This window comes from Drosophila sechellia, chromosome 3L, assembly GCF_004382195.2.
Source record: "Drosophila sechellia strain sech25 chromosome 3L, ASM438219v1, whole genome shotgun sequence".
In the NCBI taxonomy this organism is placed as follows: Eukaryota; Metazoa; Arthropoda; class Insecta; order Diptera; family Drosophilidae; genus Drosophila; species Drosophila sechellia.
This window is the reverse complement of record NC_045951.1, coordinates 16,637,704-16,656,627: the sequence shown is the minus strand read 5'-3', so window position 1 is coordinate 16,656,627 and position 18,924 is coordinate 16,637,704. Positions and strand designations below refer to the sequence as shown.

At 39.6% G+C, this 18,924-nt stretch overlaps 1 protein-coding gene across 12 annotated transcripts in view; it reads left to right on the top strand.

The window, feature by feature from the left end:
- Positions 1 to 18,894, top strand: part of LOC6606055 (RNA-binding protein Musashi homolog Rbp6) — a 170,861-nt gene extending 151,967 nt beyond the window's left edge. For 6 of the 12 annotated variants that reach the window (XM_032717518.1, XM_032717516.1, XM_032717515.1 and 3 more), the window contains exon 10: positions 385 to 1,332. In XM_032717518.1, coding sequence (XP_032573409.1) covers positions 385 to 1,317 — 933 coding nt within the window. In that variant the 3' untranslated portion in view covers positions 1,318 to 1,332. Of the gene's footprint in view, positions 1 to 384; positions 1,333 to 3,685; positions 3,722 to 3,797; positions 3,882 to 4,281; positions 4,372 to 5,163; positions 7,456 to 10,020; positions 10,087 to 10,653; positions 10,896 to 11,172; positions 11,221 to 12,300 lie in introns of those variants that run through there. The other 6 variants (XM_032717519.1, XM_032717523.1, XM_002030830.2 and 3 more) reach the window with 5 other exon arrangements.
- The last annotated feature ends 30 nt before the right edge of the window (positions 18,895 to 18,924 follow it).

Sequence of the window (18,924 nt, the reverse complement as noted above, 5' to 3'; positions counted from 1 at the left end):
AATCGCAGCCCAAGAGGCTTAGCCATCCCATCCATCCAGCCATCCACTAACCCTTAGTTTATATTTGGCTATACGGCAAAAAATACTGCCCTAAATCGGTCATCAATTTCGGAATTTGATTTAAATACTTGAGTCTTAAACTTCCTGTGAATATGTGTATTTAAGAATATTTTCTTAAAGAATGTTCACTAGTGGATTAAGTTTCATTCTCCAGTTTCCTTTGGTCATGTAAAGGAAACCTTTCTAAATGAAATGAAGTGAAGAATCCTTTGTTTAAAGTCAGTTTTAAAATGTTTAAAATCGAACCAAAAACTTAACTTATTTTCATATAAATAGCTAGATTTAGTTATATTTATTAATTACAATGACTTCATGTCCTTTCAGGTCGAGTGCAAGAAGGCGCAGCCGAAGGAAGTGATGCTGCCGGCCAATCTGGCCAAGACGCGGGCTGCCGGGCGTTCCGCATACGGTGAGTTGGTAGTCTGGGGCAGCAGCCACGCCCATTCGACGGCGGCCACTTCCGTCGCCGCCGCCGGCTTGCTGCCGAGTAGTTTAGCCGCTGCCGCGTCCGTGCTGCAACAGCAGCAGCAGCAACAGCAGCAGCAGCAACAACAACATCAGCAGCAGCAACAGCACCACCAGCAGCTGCACCACACACACCCACAGTCACCCGCCCACAGCCACGCCCACCACCCGCACACCCACTCGCATAGCCAGCTATTGGGCTCGCTGCGTTACACCCCCTATCCGCTGCCCGCCCACCTCTCGGCGGCAGCCGTGGTTGTCGCCCAGCAGCAACACCACCAGCAGCAACAGCAACAGCAGCAGCAGCAACAACAACAGGTTGTGGCCGCCCAGCAGCAGCATCAGCAACAGCAGAGTTTGGCCCAAGTGGTGGCCGCTGCAGCTGGTGCCGCACCTGGTCTGCTGCCGCTCGCCAATCCCGCTCCGCCTGCCACGCCCTCTCTGCTGCAGTTTGCAGCGGGCCAGAGCAATGCCGCTCTGGCCAATTCCCTTTACGCCGATGCCGCCGCCGTCGTTGGCTATAAACGGCTCTTGGCAGCAGCGGCGGTCAGCAGCGGACTGCGTGCACCAACCACTGCTTTGGGTGCCCTTCAAGCGGCGGCTGCCAATGTGCCCGCTGCTGCCGCCGCCGCCCAGCTGCAACAGGCTCAATTGCGTCAGAATGCCGCTCTGGCCGCCGCCCACTATCCGCTCAGCGAACTGCTGGCCATGCAGGGCGGCATGGAGATGGGAACGGGCGCCAATTCCGCAGCGGCGGCTGCGGCCTCACTGTACCAGCTGCCCGGAATCTGACCGCCCAGGCCACAGTGAAACCTCTAAGCATTGAATGCCAAATTTCAAAACATCTTCAAAGTTCCATTGAATCTTATAGTATTGCTGGCTGGATTTCAAGACCAAAGCAAACCCTTTAAATCGGCTATTTATTTAAGAGCTTATACGAAACTTTCACTATCCTAAGATAGTCAAAACTGGCAATCCTAATCCCGAAAACTAACACACCCACAAGACACGCTCAGTACACACTCGACTACACCTATATATATATATATGACTCTCATTCCGTCTCAATGTCCAAAAATATGTTAAGCTGCTAGGCCTAGGATTACGTGTACTTCTTACAACTTACAACTAGCCATGTACTGACTTATTCCATATGTACTATATATATCGTAACTTATATTTTGTGACTGTCTAAGCTGCGTGTAGGCCACGCGGCGTATGCGTTATTTAACTAAATTACTCAAATAGCGGCGCATTCGTTTTCTTTCCTTAGACTTTAAGCGAACTTGACTTACTTAAGATATACATATCTAGGCTAAGTGCAGGTCCTAGAGAGCTGCTTAGATGTTGTCGAAGCCAACTCGATAAACTTAGACCTTAGACGGCGATCGTAATATGTCTTAGACACCTGGCGACTTTTCGAGAACTTAAGAATGTAACAAAAGCGAACAATGTTTCAAATTCAAAACAGCTAACAACAAAAAAAAAGTCATCAGCTCCATAGGAAACACTCATTTATGTTTTAAAACAAATTTTCTCTTGTATATCAAACATTATTTTACAACCTATACGTAAACTCATATCAATAGCTCTTTAAAGGCATATTTACCTAGAGCGGCTTCGGATTCGAACCTAGCGAATGTATCGAACTAGCGATTAAGTTGGATAACAAATTAACTAAGCCAGCCAAACTAAGGCCGGTTGAGTATTAGAAATGCGATGTGTGTAACGAAGTTTAGTTTTGAAAAATTGATGAGAGACCGGACTGGACAGATGCAATCGTAGCGGCCGGACAGCTGTCGGAGTGTAATTTTCCGAAATGGATCATGGATAATGGATGTGCAGTGTGCTCTGTGCAATGTGCAATGTGCAGTGCGCAATGCATTCGGGCCAATTACAGGGTCCAGGCAAATTACGGCTCAGACAGCTGATGGCCAACTCCCCCGACTGCCCGCCGTCTCCCAGTTCGAGTATTTACGTACAAACACATATTGTTTGCCCATAGCCATTAATATTTGACTAAACTCGAAACTAGCTATTTATTATACATGCATAAATAACCGCATACACACACACACACACACATCTATTGCATTACGATAAGCGCATTAAGCGCTCAAATTCAAATTCAAAATCAAATTCGAATCAAACTCAAATTCGACTCTAGTTAAATCCAGTGTAAAATTAGCCTAAGTTGCAACAGTGGAAGGATGATATATGTACAGGAATCGTACCGTCGTCAGAGTCCTTCGATGCCCAAGATGAACGAACGAAACAGAGAATGAGATGCAGATGGCCAAAAGGGCGGAGAAATGGCCAAGAAATTGATGGGAAAGTGCCAAGAATGCGGAAACGGAAGTGACTCCAGGCCGAAGCAAAATTAATGCAAATTTTTTGATTAACATCTAATAGCTGTCAACCTTCCTTATATTCTCCCCTTGAGTTGTAGTGTTTATCTAGCCCACATACTTATAGTTTTCTGTGTTTAGTTTCAATTTGTATTATCTCTCTCCTATGTTTTCCTAATTAATTAGTTGCGGTGCGGGGCAATGGCCTGGAGATATGGAGCATTTTTGTAGAAATGCACAACGGCAGGCCTTAGAATTGCCCCCACTGAAGAGTTTAAATGATATATATTTAGCCAAATTATTCAAATCTATAATCCTAGCATAGTTACTAAATGTCTTAGATCATAACTGCGTACATATATATTAAGTGTTTAGAATTGTGTAAACGAACAAATGTAACTCTACATATAACTCTATATAAACATAGCTCAAATCAAGGCTGTTAATGCAGAAAATAACAAAAATGGCGCGGAATTTATTCCACCCACTAGTTATGCACTGGATACAAAAAAATCGAGTGCAATCTCAGAAACATTACTTAGAACTCGAAACAAACATATATAACTAGTATATAGCGGCAGTTCCTTAGTTGCCACTCACACTTACACAACTAGAACTCTAAGTACACATTACGATTACGTATAGTAAAGCAGTCGCTCATATTTACACTCTATAACAATTAGTCCTGATATAATCTCAATACTCTTTTGTTTGAACTCATTAGCTATGATATAATCGTGTGAGTGTCAGTAATTATCTGTTTTATGCCTTTCTTTCTGTGCTCTCTCTTGTTTTCCATGCGACTCCCTTAGATAACATCATGTGGGGACTGGGGACATTGCCCGAAGGTGAGAAACCTCCACGATACATAATAAAAGTAATCCAGATTCTAATGTATTCTATTTTCTATACTTTTACGATTAGGTTTTCCGGCAGCTGCCTATGCTGCCTATGCCGCTGGTCGCGGATACTCGGGCTATCCCAGTTTTGGACTGCCCTATCCAACTGGTAAGTGCGGCTCCTTGCCAAATAGACACAACCACGATCACATCCACAACTTATGTTGTGTGTATACACACTCACCTAAGCCTGCACACAGACTCGTACTCAGACCCTGTTGTTCATTTGTATGTGAGTGAGAGTGTGAAGCAATCCCCAGTGAACAAAAAGTAACATATAACCCATTGAAACCCCACCGTTCCAAACAGTCAGTGCCGCTTGATATGACGAAGGACCTCGCGTTATTCCGATAACCATCATAAGCATTACTAACTCAGATAGTACTTGTGACGACTCGTTAGTACTCAGTGTTTTCATCACCAGATACAGTCAAACATCCATGTTTCTTTCCGTTTCGCTTGCCACACTCTTTATTATTTCTCTTCTGTCTTTGTGTTTGCTTTTGCAGCGAGTGTTATGGGCGTAGTGCCGGAGAATCGAATACTAATTGGCGACTACATGGCGTAGGACGATCCCCGGCCAAATGCTAATCTATCGAGTATTACTCAGATATCATAATCATTAATGAAATAAATCACAGTTCTCTTAAAACCAAAAATACCAACGCGTTCGTCATATCAATGCACAAATAGCTGAAGATCGGATGCAATCGAAAAAGTCACAACATAAGCCACTACACGATACATCTAGAACCCCCTAGAATTGAGTCCTGCGCATCCTGCGGATATATGTCATTAACGCTGCTTGGCCTTGAGTCTAACATTTGCCCGCCACCAAACACTGTGACCCAACACTGGCTACTAGGGCTTTTACATAGCTGATGTGAATCGATACCCTGCCACCATAAAACTCCCCGTCTAAGCTGGAACTGTAAAAATATCGATACGGTTATCAAAAAAATCGACGTGTGTTTATTCCTGTTATAAAAAAATCAATAGTAACAAATATTCTAGTTTACTTGATAACTGTACTTGGTTTTATTTATTAGTATATGTTCCCTTTCATATATCTTTATATGTTCAAAGCATTTCGGATCATAACTAAAATAAATAATCATTTAACAAGGTTGGATCCCATATTCTATATCACTATTTTTTGTTGTCTTACAATAAATTTCATTATAATGGAAAATGTTCAAATCGTTACTTTAAGAAAAGCCATTATAGTATCCGTTTAGTTAAGCACTTTTTAAGAGTCGTTTAACTAGTAAGTCCGTATCGATAGTTTTACAGATCTGGTCCCTAGTGCAGACTGTACCTTTTTGTTTGCCTGCCCCCCTTTTCTCTCTATCTCTCTCTTCATCTATCTTGTATCTCGTATGATTTTGTAGGCTTGACAATTTGCGGAATCGGTAGAAGTTATGGTACCGCTTGTAGCGCTACCCCGGGCCGCAGCAGAGGTGCCCCCGCTGGCGCCGCCTCTGGTGTTGCGGCGACAGGTGTCGCCCCCTCCGGTGGCGTCCCAAGCCACGCCCAGTCGGCGTACCACCAACAGGCGTTGACCCTGCCGCTGGCCACGGCTCTCACAGCTCGATCCGCGGCCATCAAATCGCAGTTTCTGGGCAACATAAATTTCTAAGCGAGAACTAACCCGAACCGAACCGAATCGAATCGAATCGCACAAGTCTGAGATTGAGAATGAGAATGCAAATGAGAATGTGAGATCCAGAGTTCCGTTTTCATTGCCGCCCTTTTTCTGTGTCAAGTAACTATATCTTTCGAGCGGTGACAAGTAGGTACAGCCATTTAACTCCAATGCCCACAGCAGCTGGAAGAGATATGCTACCCAGAGCGTTAGATTAGCTTGTATCTACGGTAAATGGTAACCACTGCAACAACCAAACTAAAGTCCACTGTTAAAGCCACGGAAATACTCCAGAGTGGAGCAAACTTGCAAAGAACTCACGAGAGATTTGAAAAGAACTACATAGAAAATGTAACTTCGACACAAACACACACACACGCTTAGAGCTGCAGTCTATACTTATAGCTGATAAACACACATGCAAACACGAAACTTACGTACTAGACTCTCCCGAAAAGTATTCCCCATATATTGTTGGAGCAGTTAACCAATTACCGCAGCAGTATCCGTAGTGTCTAGTGGCATCCCCAACTTATAAAACCTACAATTACGTATACTCGCATATAGAGCAGCTAGCACCCGTACTAATCAATCCTAGTGCAGTTCCGTAATCGGATGTAATCGAGTACTTAGAATCGTTTAGAACTAGGCCCGCATAATCACTCAATTACTCACAGACATGCGTACACTATATACAATATATATGTCTCTAGAACCCTAATTAGATGTGTGACACAATTATTGTATAACGAAACTCTATAGCGAACTATACTCGATCTTCATATGCTCCCCGCCCCCACTCCATATCCATATATATATACATATATATCCCGCTTTTTTACACCCCGACCTGTGACCATTTGCATCCCGTTTCAGGGACGCTATCTATTATTTATAAAACTATTTTACCGTAGCACTTAAATGCAAATTTCATTTGTAGTCCCTGTATGCATAAATTAGTTGCTACCCCCACAACAACTGCGAAAAGTGCACATGGAAAAACATTTAGATAACAACAAATTTTAGCAGGCCTGTCACATGTAGTGCCATTATTATCCTTTAATTAATTTGCTGCACATTATGTATGCAATTTTTCCTTTCTCCACAGCGCTTTCCATGTCCATTTCCAGTTGGTTTTTGTTTTTGCTTCCGTTGTTTGTCGGTGGTCCCATGAGTTTTTAGATAATTAGCAAACGTGCAGAGATTTTTGCCATAGCTAAAGTTCATTCATTAGTAGATTTGTCCATTATCCGTAGCTGTGTTATTCCGTTTCATATGTATTAGCAAACCGCATTTGGCCCACATACGAATTGAAGCCTTGAAGCATTCAAAACTATATAAATTCCTTCCTTCATCGGTGCATCGCAAGAATTCCAAAATGGCAAAGAAAAAACCAAAAATCGAGCGAAATTTTTCGACATTTCTATTTAAAGTACATATAGACATTACTATATACATACATATATACTATACCTTATATACATGAATATTTATATACATATTTAATATACGACGTTTACAAGCTAAGTTGGGTATTCATTTTATACGAAGCGTGAATCGATTTGATTTGTACAATAACGAAAAATACAATATTAATGTCCATCCATTTTCGAAAGCAACTTAGCAGCGCCAAAACAAAAAGAAAAACCAAAAATCAAAGACAACAAATCTCTCCTAAGTTAATGAAAAATTCAATTTTTCAATGTCCTCTCCATGTAAGTTTCACCCACACACACACAGCTAGCTATTTAAACACACACACTCTCGAACCTAATACAAAAAAAAAAGATCGGTCAATAACTCTATATAGTTGGATAAGCTGTTACTTAGTTAATTGAATGCAATTATCGAATCGCTGTGGCATCCGGATGCCCGGAAACTGCTTCGAGGTATTTTGCAACTATTTAAATTGACAATTACCAAACGCTTGCGAGTTATTTACAAAACCTATATGGCAACACACAGACACGAACACACACACACCCACGCATATTCCAATATGTATTCTACACGCATATACTGTGATTTATAAGAAAACGCTTCAAACGAGACAAGAAAAACATTTGCTTGCGCAGAAACGAAATCGAAATCGAAATGGAAAACGAGTTATTAACTAAATGAATGCACAAAACTAAGATAAATAAAACGAAAAATAAAATAAATGCGGATGCAAAGCCGAAACCAAAAAACCTAAGCAAAAGTCTATCCTTTTGGGGCATTGGATGCCGTCACTCCCATTATTAGCGATTCGAAGGGAGTGGAACTGACGTGGCCCAGTGAATGACAAAGTGGCCATCGGGGCGTATGCGTAATATTCTGACAGCAACTTGGCAAGGACAACCGAAGCAGCAGGAACCCAATAAGAAGAACAGCAGCTCAAACACTCCGCAGTCAACAAGGTCAGCTAATGGTCGTCTTATTGTTCCAATGCATATTCGTACAAGCATTATACTCTTTTTATATACGTATTGATCATTATATTAAACCTATAACCGTTTTTGGCTCTATATTCGAACAATTTTCCACATTATTAACTGTATGTAAACTGTTAGATGATAGAGAAAGTTTTAGCAAAGACCGCAATAAAAACACACAAAATTGTAAACTGAATGCCCCACGTTGGGCGCCAGTCGTAGTTGGAATACAAATATATATTTCTGTGTAGTGTTCTTCCGTTTGAGAAACTTTGCTTTATACAAAATTTACACATCACACATCAAAAACTAACAATATCGAATTAGCTCAAGCGTCGGACGAAAAAGTAGCTCGAAATAGAATTTAATTTACCAAAAACTGTATCATGTAACACACTCATTAGTAGCGAACAGCTGTAACCATCAAACATGTATAACCCCACATACGTATACGTATATAAGTACCCATTTTTATCTGTACCCTAGTTTTAATATAAGTTCTCCCCACCCATGAACAAGAACTTTATCTGAAACTGTGCAGTATCGTGATCATGTAAATGTCTTCTGTTGACCGATTTTGTTTGTTGAAATGTCTCAATTTAACCTTTTATTGTGGCCGTAACAGGGTTGCCAGGTCGACAGCTGGTAACAGTTGTTTTTCCGCAACCGCAAGACTGACAATTGCAATTTTCCCACAAGCCCGCAACCAATCCACTACCTTCACCAAGTTCCAGCGGAAACGCATTTCATGCAATGGCAATGGCAATGGCAGCCCGAAAAAGGAACCCCGGCTAAATAAGTTATTTATTTACAAAGGCAACCGTTGCCGCCATTGCGATTGCGATTGCTATTGCTATTGCAACTGCTGCTGCTTTTACTGACTCTTTATGTCGGTCCGTATAAGGATCCGGTGTTTTTCGGGCGCTTCTTTTTATCATAGTGAGTCCCAGACTCAACACTAATGAAAACAACATGGCGCACCGAGATTTCGCACAAAAACGTAAACTAAACGTAAGCCAAAGTTGATTGGCGCCATAAAACGCACAACGACGATGACGAAGGTCGTAAGGGTTGAGCCGAGTGGGTGGCGAACGGGTTGTGGGTGCTCAAAAGGTGGGTGTTGGTATGTGTGGGTTTTCTCTACAATAAGCGAACGACTGCCAGGGACATGCCTCGTTACGTTACGTCACGTTATGTTACATCAATTTTTGTGTTTCCGCAGGAAATGCAACTGCTACGTTTCCTCCCGTTCGCCCCAGATATTCCCGCCATATCCCCATTCCGATCCCAGCCATAACCCGTTACCCATTTTTTCGCTTGCCTTCATTCACATTCGTATTCGCATTCGCATTCGCATTCTGTTGTCATTTCAATATTGGCGCTGGCGTATTTTTACTTGCTGTTGCACAGCAAAAAAACGGAAAAAATACGAAAAAATAGAAAAAACGAAACGATAACAATGATAACAACGGGCCAAAAAAAAAAGGGGTGAAAACCAGTGGGGAAAATCCGGGCAGGAGCGCCCAAAGGAAAGTGCACATCAGTGGGCAAACCAAGCGTTGTAACTGAGTTTGGATGGGTTCGGATTGGTTTGGTTTGGTTTAGTTGGGCTTTGGCTTTGTTTTGTCACTGTAGCGTCAACATCCTCCGCCCGAAGCTCGTTTAATAACCAAGCACTTTGTGTTTTCATAACCTGCGTTCCAGTTAGCGCTTCCTCGTCCTAAAAAGCCCTGAAACCTGAAATACTTCCCCAGAAACCCCCATCCATTTATACTCTATATACGTACTTCCTTTCGCTCTTTGGTTCATCTTTTGTGTTTGCGTTTGGCATCGTAGTTGTTCTGGGACTAGTTAGAGTTGTTTACTTTCGCTTTTGATTGTTTGCTTCCTCGGCACACCGATATAACAGAGCTATAGCCACATGTATTACAATCGCATACTCGAATACTCTCTCACTCCATACCCCCACTTTAATATAGATATATATACTCGATTCCTGCTCCTATTCCCTCTACCAGTACCACAGCCCATTTACCCTTAGAGCTCAGCCTTGATTACTTTCGTATACTCTTGTGTCGCGGGCACCTCCTATATGTGCCCGGCTTTTACTCGACTAGTTACTTACGATCCGCCTTAGCCAGCCCGCCCCCACTAATGACACGCCTCTCGCCCTTTTTTGCCACTTACAGTTGATCTAACCAATGGGCAGCTGACACCCAACAACAATACACCGCTGCTGACCCAGGCGCTGTCAGGTGAGTGACCAATTCGCTAGGAAAAACAGAGGTTACAGTGTGGCAGTGGCAGGGGAGTTCATTTTAATAGTTACTCACCGAACATGAAGCAGAAGCAATATGTCTTTATCAAAAGTCAGCATCTGTGACTATTTGCTAGTGGCAAATACTATGAGCTAGATAAAGAAATGTCCGTCAGTCATTTTTGAATTCATGAACTCAAACATTTTTGATATATTCATTTTAATGGGCTTACCCAACTGTTGCTGAGATTAAATTTACTACAAAGCAGTGATTATTTGTTAAAAGCCTTAAGACAATCATAAAAAAATATCATTTCAATTATGTGCTCTAGAAAGGGTGGCAACACTGCGTATGTGGATTATACGATAACACATTACTCATCCGTACTGTTGCCTAATATTTATGTTAGTGTAATGTAACTAATACGTGTTTATTTTACTACATGTTTTAATCACTCTTTGTTATTTTATACTTTTCCTACACGAGTAACTTTGTTTTTCCTTAGTAATTTAGGCGGACTTTTGAAGTTTTCATATCTAATGAATGTCCTTTCTCTTATTGCAGTGATGAACAACTATCAGGCGGCTGCTGCGGCTGCCCACAGCTATGGACCGTCGGCATCGCCGCATGCCGCCGCCGCCAACACGGCCACCCGGCAGGGATTCCCCTCCACCAACTCACCTGGCCCCACCATCGACATGTACAGCTCGGCGGCCGCCGACAATGTGGGCTATGTGCAGGCCACCAGTCCGCAGCCGTCCGGCTTCCCCATCGCCGTCAGCCGCGCCCCGTTGAACTACAGCCCGGTGAGTCGTCCTTTTGGTCCTGCGGCAAGCAGAACCAAGTTCCGGGATCCCCACGATCCCTGGACTTGGGCCTATAGCTAGAGAGTAAGCCAGCGATACGAAACACCCACATGAGACGCAAGTGTCGCGCTTGGAGATTCGATCCCGAATCCTTCACACACACACTCACACACACACTGACTCATATTGTAGAGATAAGGAGAGACTGCCGATGTAGAGCTAAGCTATTGCGTTATCCTTCTATATATTGTATGTATTTCTCTTTCATTTCGTACAGATTTATTCGTTGAACTTTGCGATGGCTAATATATAAAAGACTGATAACCCAAAAATATAAATGCAAGAGAACAAAACAAAACAAAAGATATGCAAAAAGTAAAAGAAACCCATTATATATTTAAATCGAAAAAATATATGAAAAATACTAATAAAATAAAGCTAAACGAAAGCAAACAAAAGAAATAAGAGTATAAAACAAACGCAGTTGCACAAGGTAGGCACACCAACAAAACTACAGCGTGTTCTCTTCTTTTTTCAACTAAACGATTTCAATTATTAACAATCAAATTCTTTTAACTACAACTAGTCAAACAAAAATTTAAAAAAAAAAAAAAAATACTAAAATAAATAAACGTAAAAATATGTATGCACGTCACAAGCACAGTTTTCTAGGCCGTTTCAATTAAACTATTATTATTTATTTAAATTGTATACACCGTATATGTATTATATATGAACATTTTTGTACTTCAATATTTCAATATTCCCATGCCTCTCTGCAAACTAAAATAAATCATATCGAAACTTATTTATTATCCATGGCTGTCGGCGAGGTTTGATAAAGGACTTGACAATCACGGCGAGTGTCTGGAAAAATGCAATTTTATTTCATAAATTTCCACAATCAAATTAAGTGCTCTTCTATTTTCGCGAAAATAGCATTAGAAAAAAGAACAAGTGAATTGGTATTTAATGAATTTCATGCACAATAAGCCTCTAAATGTGTTTCCATTCTTTGCAAAAAGTAAAATCATGAATTTTATATTAAAATACTTTTGGGGCAACATAATTAAATAGTTTTATCGATTTCTCCTTCATATCAAACCTGGCCACCGAATTGTGACAATTTTTAAATGTCTTTATTTGTTTTGCGATCGAAAGCAAAGTTTGAAAACTTCCGATTTTTCTTCTTTCGACAATTTGCCACTTCTAATCTATTTCTATTCAGTACATATATATGTATACCTCTTAATGTTTACTTTCTATATATCAATACCCATATACCTATACTTATATAAATACATACTTATATGTGTGTGCGTAGATTTGCATCTAGAAATTGCATTTTATTTAAATAATTTTTGGTGTTTGCTTGTTTTGTTCTCCACGAAACGTTTATTTACAGGGACCACTAATTCCTGCGGCATTTACAAATGGATACCATTAAAAGGTGGCGCCGACAACCGCAATGACAACAGCAACAACAACAGCAACAGCAGCAGCAGCAGCAACAACAGCAACAGGAGCAACAAATGCAACAGCAACTTTAGCAACAAATGACAGACACACACACACACACACTCAGACACAGATACACACTGCAGTGCTGCAACCACAGAGCGCAAAAAAGAAGTAATTTAAAGTTATATATACCTGCATATATATAAATATAAATCAAATAAAGTACATATTACATATTTGTGTATTTCCACATGCAAGAAAAACAGAGACAACTGCAAGAGCAACAAACAATAAACCAAACACACATATTATAATTAATTAATTAACGTATATTACAAATACGTATATATAAACGCATGGGAAAAAACGTAAAAAAGCGAAAAATGAACAAAAAAAAAAGTGATGAGGACGAACTACGAGCGAACACAAACAACAAAAATTAATTTTAATTTAACAACTACTACAACAACAACAAAATCGGCAAGAACAACGCTTGGCCCCGAAAGATGCAACGTGTGCAGCAAAAATCGTTTAAAATGCAAATTAAACGGAAACTGTGCGTCCAACTGGAGTGGAGTGCCATCGCGATGGGGCGGTGGGTGGGGGCGTGGTCCTGCTCACACAGCGAAAAAAAAGGACTCCACCGCACCGAGCCGCCAACACGCCCCACGCCCACCGCCCACAGATGACAACCAGGCCAAAAGGGGCGTAACCACTTTTAAGTAATGAGAAACCAACAAACAAAAAAGCAAAAACCAAAAAAAAAATATAAATCACAAAAAAGTACGTGGGGGTTACTAATAAAACGACAGAGTTGAAAAACAGGATAAAGCGAAAATGTTGCAATAATAGCGAAAATGTTATTATTTAATTGCGTATTATTAAAGGAAAATTATTATTACCATTATTATTGCTATTCTTAACGTATCTAAGTTGTAACTTTTAAAGTTAAAGTCGATATATATATATATATAGTATATATACCTATATATACACAAGGATATACACTCTTATACACATAAAGTAAACTGCAATATATACAAAGGGAATTACTTGAATCAAAAAACGCGAAACCAACCACAAGTTATTGTACTTTCAACGATAATCGATTTAAGATGCGAATTGGAGGTGTTCGAGTTTGAAAATGTTAAGAATCGGTTGGGTTTAGTTCTGATTTCCGGACTGGGTTGGGGTATGAATCAAATCAAAATTGTGCTTACAATTATATTTATGAATTTATTTTAAAGTACAACAAATCCTTTATTGGCCAAAGTAAACAACAAAGAAACAAAAGCGAATGTGAGCAAAAGTCGAAGGCAATTTGTTATTAACTATGTTGAAGTTCTCTTTCTCATTATTTCAATCGAGTCAGGGGAAGGTAGGGGAAAAAACCTATAACTTTTGTGTTCACATTGAAAGCAAAGTGGTAAATAATGCTAATTAATCAGTGGATAGTTAGACAAATATGTTAAAGCATTAAATATGACAATGAAAGCGAAGTGAGAGAGTGAAATTCCGTAGCTCGAGGCATAAATCAATTTATTTGCTAAACACAATGGAGTATCCAAAACAATGAAAACGCAAAAAGCAAAATGCAACACCCTAAATATTTAAGAAACACACCATTTTTGAAATACAAGATACCAGAAAGCAGATACAAGATACATACATACACGCCACACACCCAAACACAATACACGAACATAACACAGATCTTACCGATAAATCAAAAAGAAACACTTAAACAAATTACTTGGTAAGAGCATATGCAAATATAACAATGAACTATTATACATACAACATATAGTACGATTAAGTAAATAAAATATTTATAAAACAAACGCGCAAAATTGCAAATGTTTGAACACTTAACTAAATATATCTGTAAACAAGCGTGTAAAAAGGATCACAGATGCGCCACAAAAGCGCTAGTGGAAAATTGGAAATGAAAACGATGATGAAAATTGAAATGAATATGAAAATGTCGATGACGATGACGATGATGATGAATGCAGGCCACGCAATGTGCAATTAATTTTTTTCTAGTCGCTCCGTCCGGCTAAATCGCCCGGACGATGAATGTACTAGACATATTTGAGGATTATGACGATAACGACGACGATGCAATCGGGGGCGTAATAGAAAAATATATTTATATACAACTATATGGAGTATTAAATTATTGGAAAAGCAAACCAAACAAAACCTATCAGCTAGATAAGTAAACAACATTTGTTACACACAGCAAGTGGGGGATAATTGCGAGCAACAAAAAACCAGAAAACCAAAATAGCAGAGACAAGAAAATATTCTATAATTGACAGAACAACAATACATACGTTGCGCTTTTTGTCTGTCTCAGATTTTTTGCATTAGGCGACGAAAAAACAAAAACCCACTCACACACACACAACTGAATCAAAAGCCAAGAGACAGCAAACAGCAAGCAGAGAAAAGCCAGTGGAAAAACAAAAGCAAATGCCGAAACAGTGAAAATGTTCCTTTCATAACTTTTTTGCCAAATTGTCAAACCAACGCTCTCCAGGACTTTTGTCGAGTCCTCGGACCAACAAACTTACACATTACCTATATAGTATGTTAGATGGAATCGCGGAAACAGAAACCGAATCCGAACAGCAAACATATGCGATAATTGAAGAGGGACAGCAAATAGTTGCAGTGTAACATAAACAACATTAAACGTTTAAAGTGTTGACTATACCCCACACGCCGATCATTTATGATTTTCCAAAGATCGTGGCTTGCGACTTTGCCATGTGCATCACACTTACATATAAATAATCAAAAAACCAAACAAATTAAGGAAGCTAAGGAAGTGGGAAATCTTCAATTTTAGATAGACAAAGTTCAGACCATTCGACGGTCTGACATATCGGGACTTTGGACGGAAGAAGATTACTTTAGCAGGTCACAGGTCATGGGAGGCGAATTCCAAATGCAGCTTCTATCCTGCGGGGCAGATATTTTTAAACGGGGGTGGCTGGCGGAGGGCAGCGACGGCAAACATGTTATATTTGCATAATATATATATATATATATATATTAAACCTACTTCTAAGGCATATATAAATATATATAAATAAATATATTTTTAAGACATGTTCTAAAAGCAATAATTCAAAACAACAACAAGCGCGGCAGAGGCAGACGTAAATTGAACAAATCCCCAAAAGGAATACATAAAATATACACCAATATATAAATATACATTAAATATATACACCTACACCTAATTATATATATATACATGCATACCAGATATATATATATCTATATATGTATGTATTCAAGAAGCGACTAGCTGCAACACCAGGCCGACCATCGACTATCTTAGTCAGAGTCTGAGGAAATCATTTCGCTGGCAGCTAAGCCTGTATTGCTACACTTCTTTAACTAGAGCCCCATGATCCACGATCATTGGGCCGGCAATCGTTTGTACTCGTATTATTTGTGGTGTAGGTAGACGCAGGACGAAGGACCTCGAGACGGACTCGGGATCCCCAAATCCCTTTTCGTTGTATGTCGATGCAGCTTTAGGTGTAATTTTGAGTCTTTCCTAGAAGTTTCCCCAGCATTCCCAGCTATCGATCGACTCTAGGCTTTCCGTTTGTGTTTTGTAGTGCTGTATATTCTATTAAGGATTTTCTGCGGAAGCTATAGCCGATCACAGACATATATAGTAACTATTGGTATACCGGATAAACTTCTGCTTAAAGAATACCGAAACAACAACCAATGCGTCCTTGTAACAAAATCAATTTCAGTCAATTAGAGAATTTCCAACACCAAACAGCACAGAGACATAAAGACAACAACAAGCAACAAGAACATTTTTTAAATACCAAAAAAAAAGAACAAAAAGCGAACAAGTGAAGACAAAAACAAAGCAAAAACAAACATTTTTTCATTATTTTTTTACTGATGCGCCGTCGGAGCGAAGAAAATATAGGTTGAGATCGCGGCAGAGGACGGCGCAGGCGCAAAAGCTTTAAATTGAACAAAATATTAATAACACGAACAAGGAAAAAAAAAACAATTTATAGGATTCGACATGTGAGGTCTCTTTTTTATATCGAGAACGGAGAAGTGTGTGTATAAAAAGTATGCCATAACGATTTTTTAAAAATAATGTACCCCATACTTTAAGCTATACGCAACTTTCGGTCAAAAAGTCAATTGGTGGTCGAAGCCGGGTGGTAGAAAGCCAAAAGTTGAAAATAAACACGTGGCACAAAAAAGACATAAAGTGTAATGTAAAATAGTTTTAAATTGGCGAAACACCAGAAGACGATGATGAGGATTGGGTGTAGGCGGAGTTACGTAGATACATATACGAATTGCTTTCCGTTTTTCTCTTATTATTGACTTACAAACATATCAGTTCTTATTATGTGTATGAGTATAGCAACAACATCAACAAATACGATTAAAATTACTATAAAGATTACGATAATGAAATACAATTTAACTAATATCTAGCGCTAACGAACGAATGTACTTTCTGTTTACCAAAACCAAGAACAACCACACAGATGAGTTAGGCATGCCGCCAACTTGGCCTTTTTGAGAAGCGCAGAGAGCGGCGCAAAGGGGCGCATTTCCGAACGATTTACGACTTGTGGGCCTTCTACACTTTGACGTGCTTTTATACGATAGCAATCCTTTTACTCACACGAGACATTTCTATCCTCGGTTCTTTTTTATAGACATGTGTACATACACCCCACAGCACCCACATAATGGACACACACACCCATACAACCATACACCCACACTCAGCCACAGACAAAGACACAGTCACAGACACTGGCACACGCATATATACGATGGAGATCACATACAAAAGAACCTTCATACGAACGATCACTTGACTATTTTTGCTATAAGTAAGAAATTCCCCCCAGGAATGTGTCAGTTGGAAGTGGCAGAACTCCTGCTGACAAAACACCTTTACTATATTGACAATATCTCTTATATATTTTACACTATACTATATGGAAAATTATATATTAATATATACAAGAAAATGAGGAAAACCAAAAACAAATAATACATAATTGAGGCAAGACAAACGGCGTGAGTGGCGTTAAAATTGTATTTACAAGAAATGCGTAACCAAGCAAGATGAAATCATTTTAATACTTTATACACATAAAAGTCAAAGGAATCTTTAGAGAGGAAAACAGGCGGCAGATGAATATGCAACTACAAGACAGACAACAAGACGATGAAGATACATTTATAAAATGCGCCATAGCAGGGCGTCCAGTTTGTAAGTATTCTAACTATGTAAGTAAAGTAATTAGGGAGCGCAGAACGAGAATCAATTAAAAATACATACTACTGTCTACGAAGCCGCAGAGCCAAAAACTCTGGCCACTTTCAGTGCGAATACTGTAACAACACAAATGAAACCAGATGGAATGAATGCCGGATGCTGGATGCGATGTATTCGCATGATTCAAAATCGGACACATTGGGTATGATGATGAATGTTGGATGAGAGTTGCGAGTTGCGAAATGGCCAATGTGTGTACATAAGCATAAACATAATATAAACTGGTACAGTACTACACTTACAGCAAACTATACAAGGTAACAACATAATAATTAAACGCCAGGAAGCGCAACAAAGCGACAAAGGGGAAGACACATACACATAAATAGAGGCATAACGAGAATTTAATAAACCATTTTTCATTTCTATAAAGAAATCCGGTAACGAATTTGTATATTTACTACGAGAGAATGCGTAAGAACGAGTCAAGAAATAAGAAAATCCGAGATATATACAAAAAGATATATGTTAAACGGAGGACAAATCCCAAAAAGACCGAAGAATCCTTCTGAGGACAGCAAATAAGCCCGTATATATGAGAAAATAAAACCCAAATTGATATATACATATATATACATAGTTATATAACCAAGAACAACAAATAAACATATAGTTAAATTCAATAATGTTAAGCATTCGATGAGCAAACAGACAGGCAGTCACGCATATTGGTGGTTACAAAAAAATTCAATTATATTTAAGGACCCTCGAACCGAAAGAACATAATGAAACTATGCGGCCACCAACAGCATCAGCAACAAAACCATCAACAACGGCAACATCCTTAACAACAAACGCAAGTGCAACATTTATTAACGGACGACAAAAGGGCAAATTGTTGCTCTTTTACACACACGAAATTACATAAGTTTTTAAGAGAGACACACACACACACCTCACCCATACACACCCACATCCACTCACACAGTCAGCCCGCAATATGTATATGCAACAAAAGTGCGAACAGCTTTAGCAGCAAATTAAAACTCACTTTGTTCACCATGTGCCACGTACAGGGGAGGATAGACGAGGTTCTTGGGGAAGTGGATAGCTATCCCACTATACCCTCGATCGGGTTAAGATCGGCAGTGAAATAGGCAGAATCAGCAGCAAGAACAGAGATCAGCAACCGCATATTAAACCAAAATGAACAAAAAACGGAGAAAAACAAACAAAACATTCAAATGAACAAAAATGAACTAAAACATG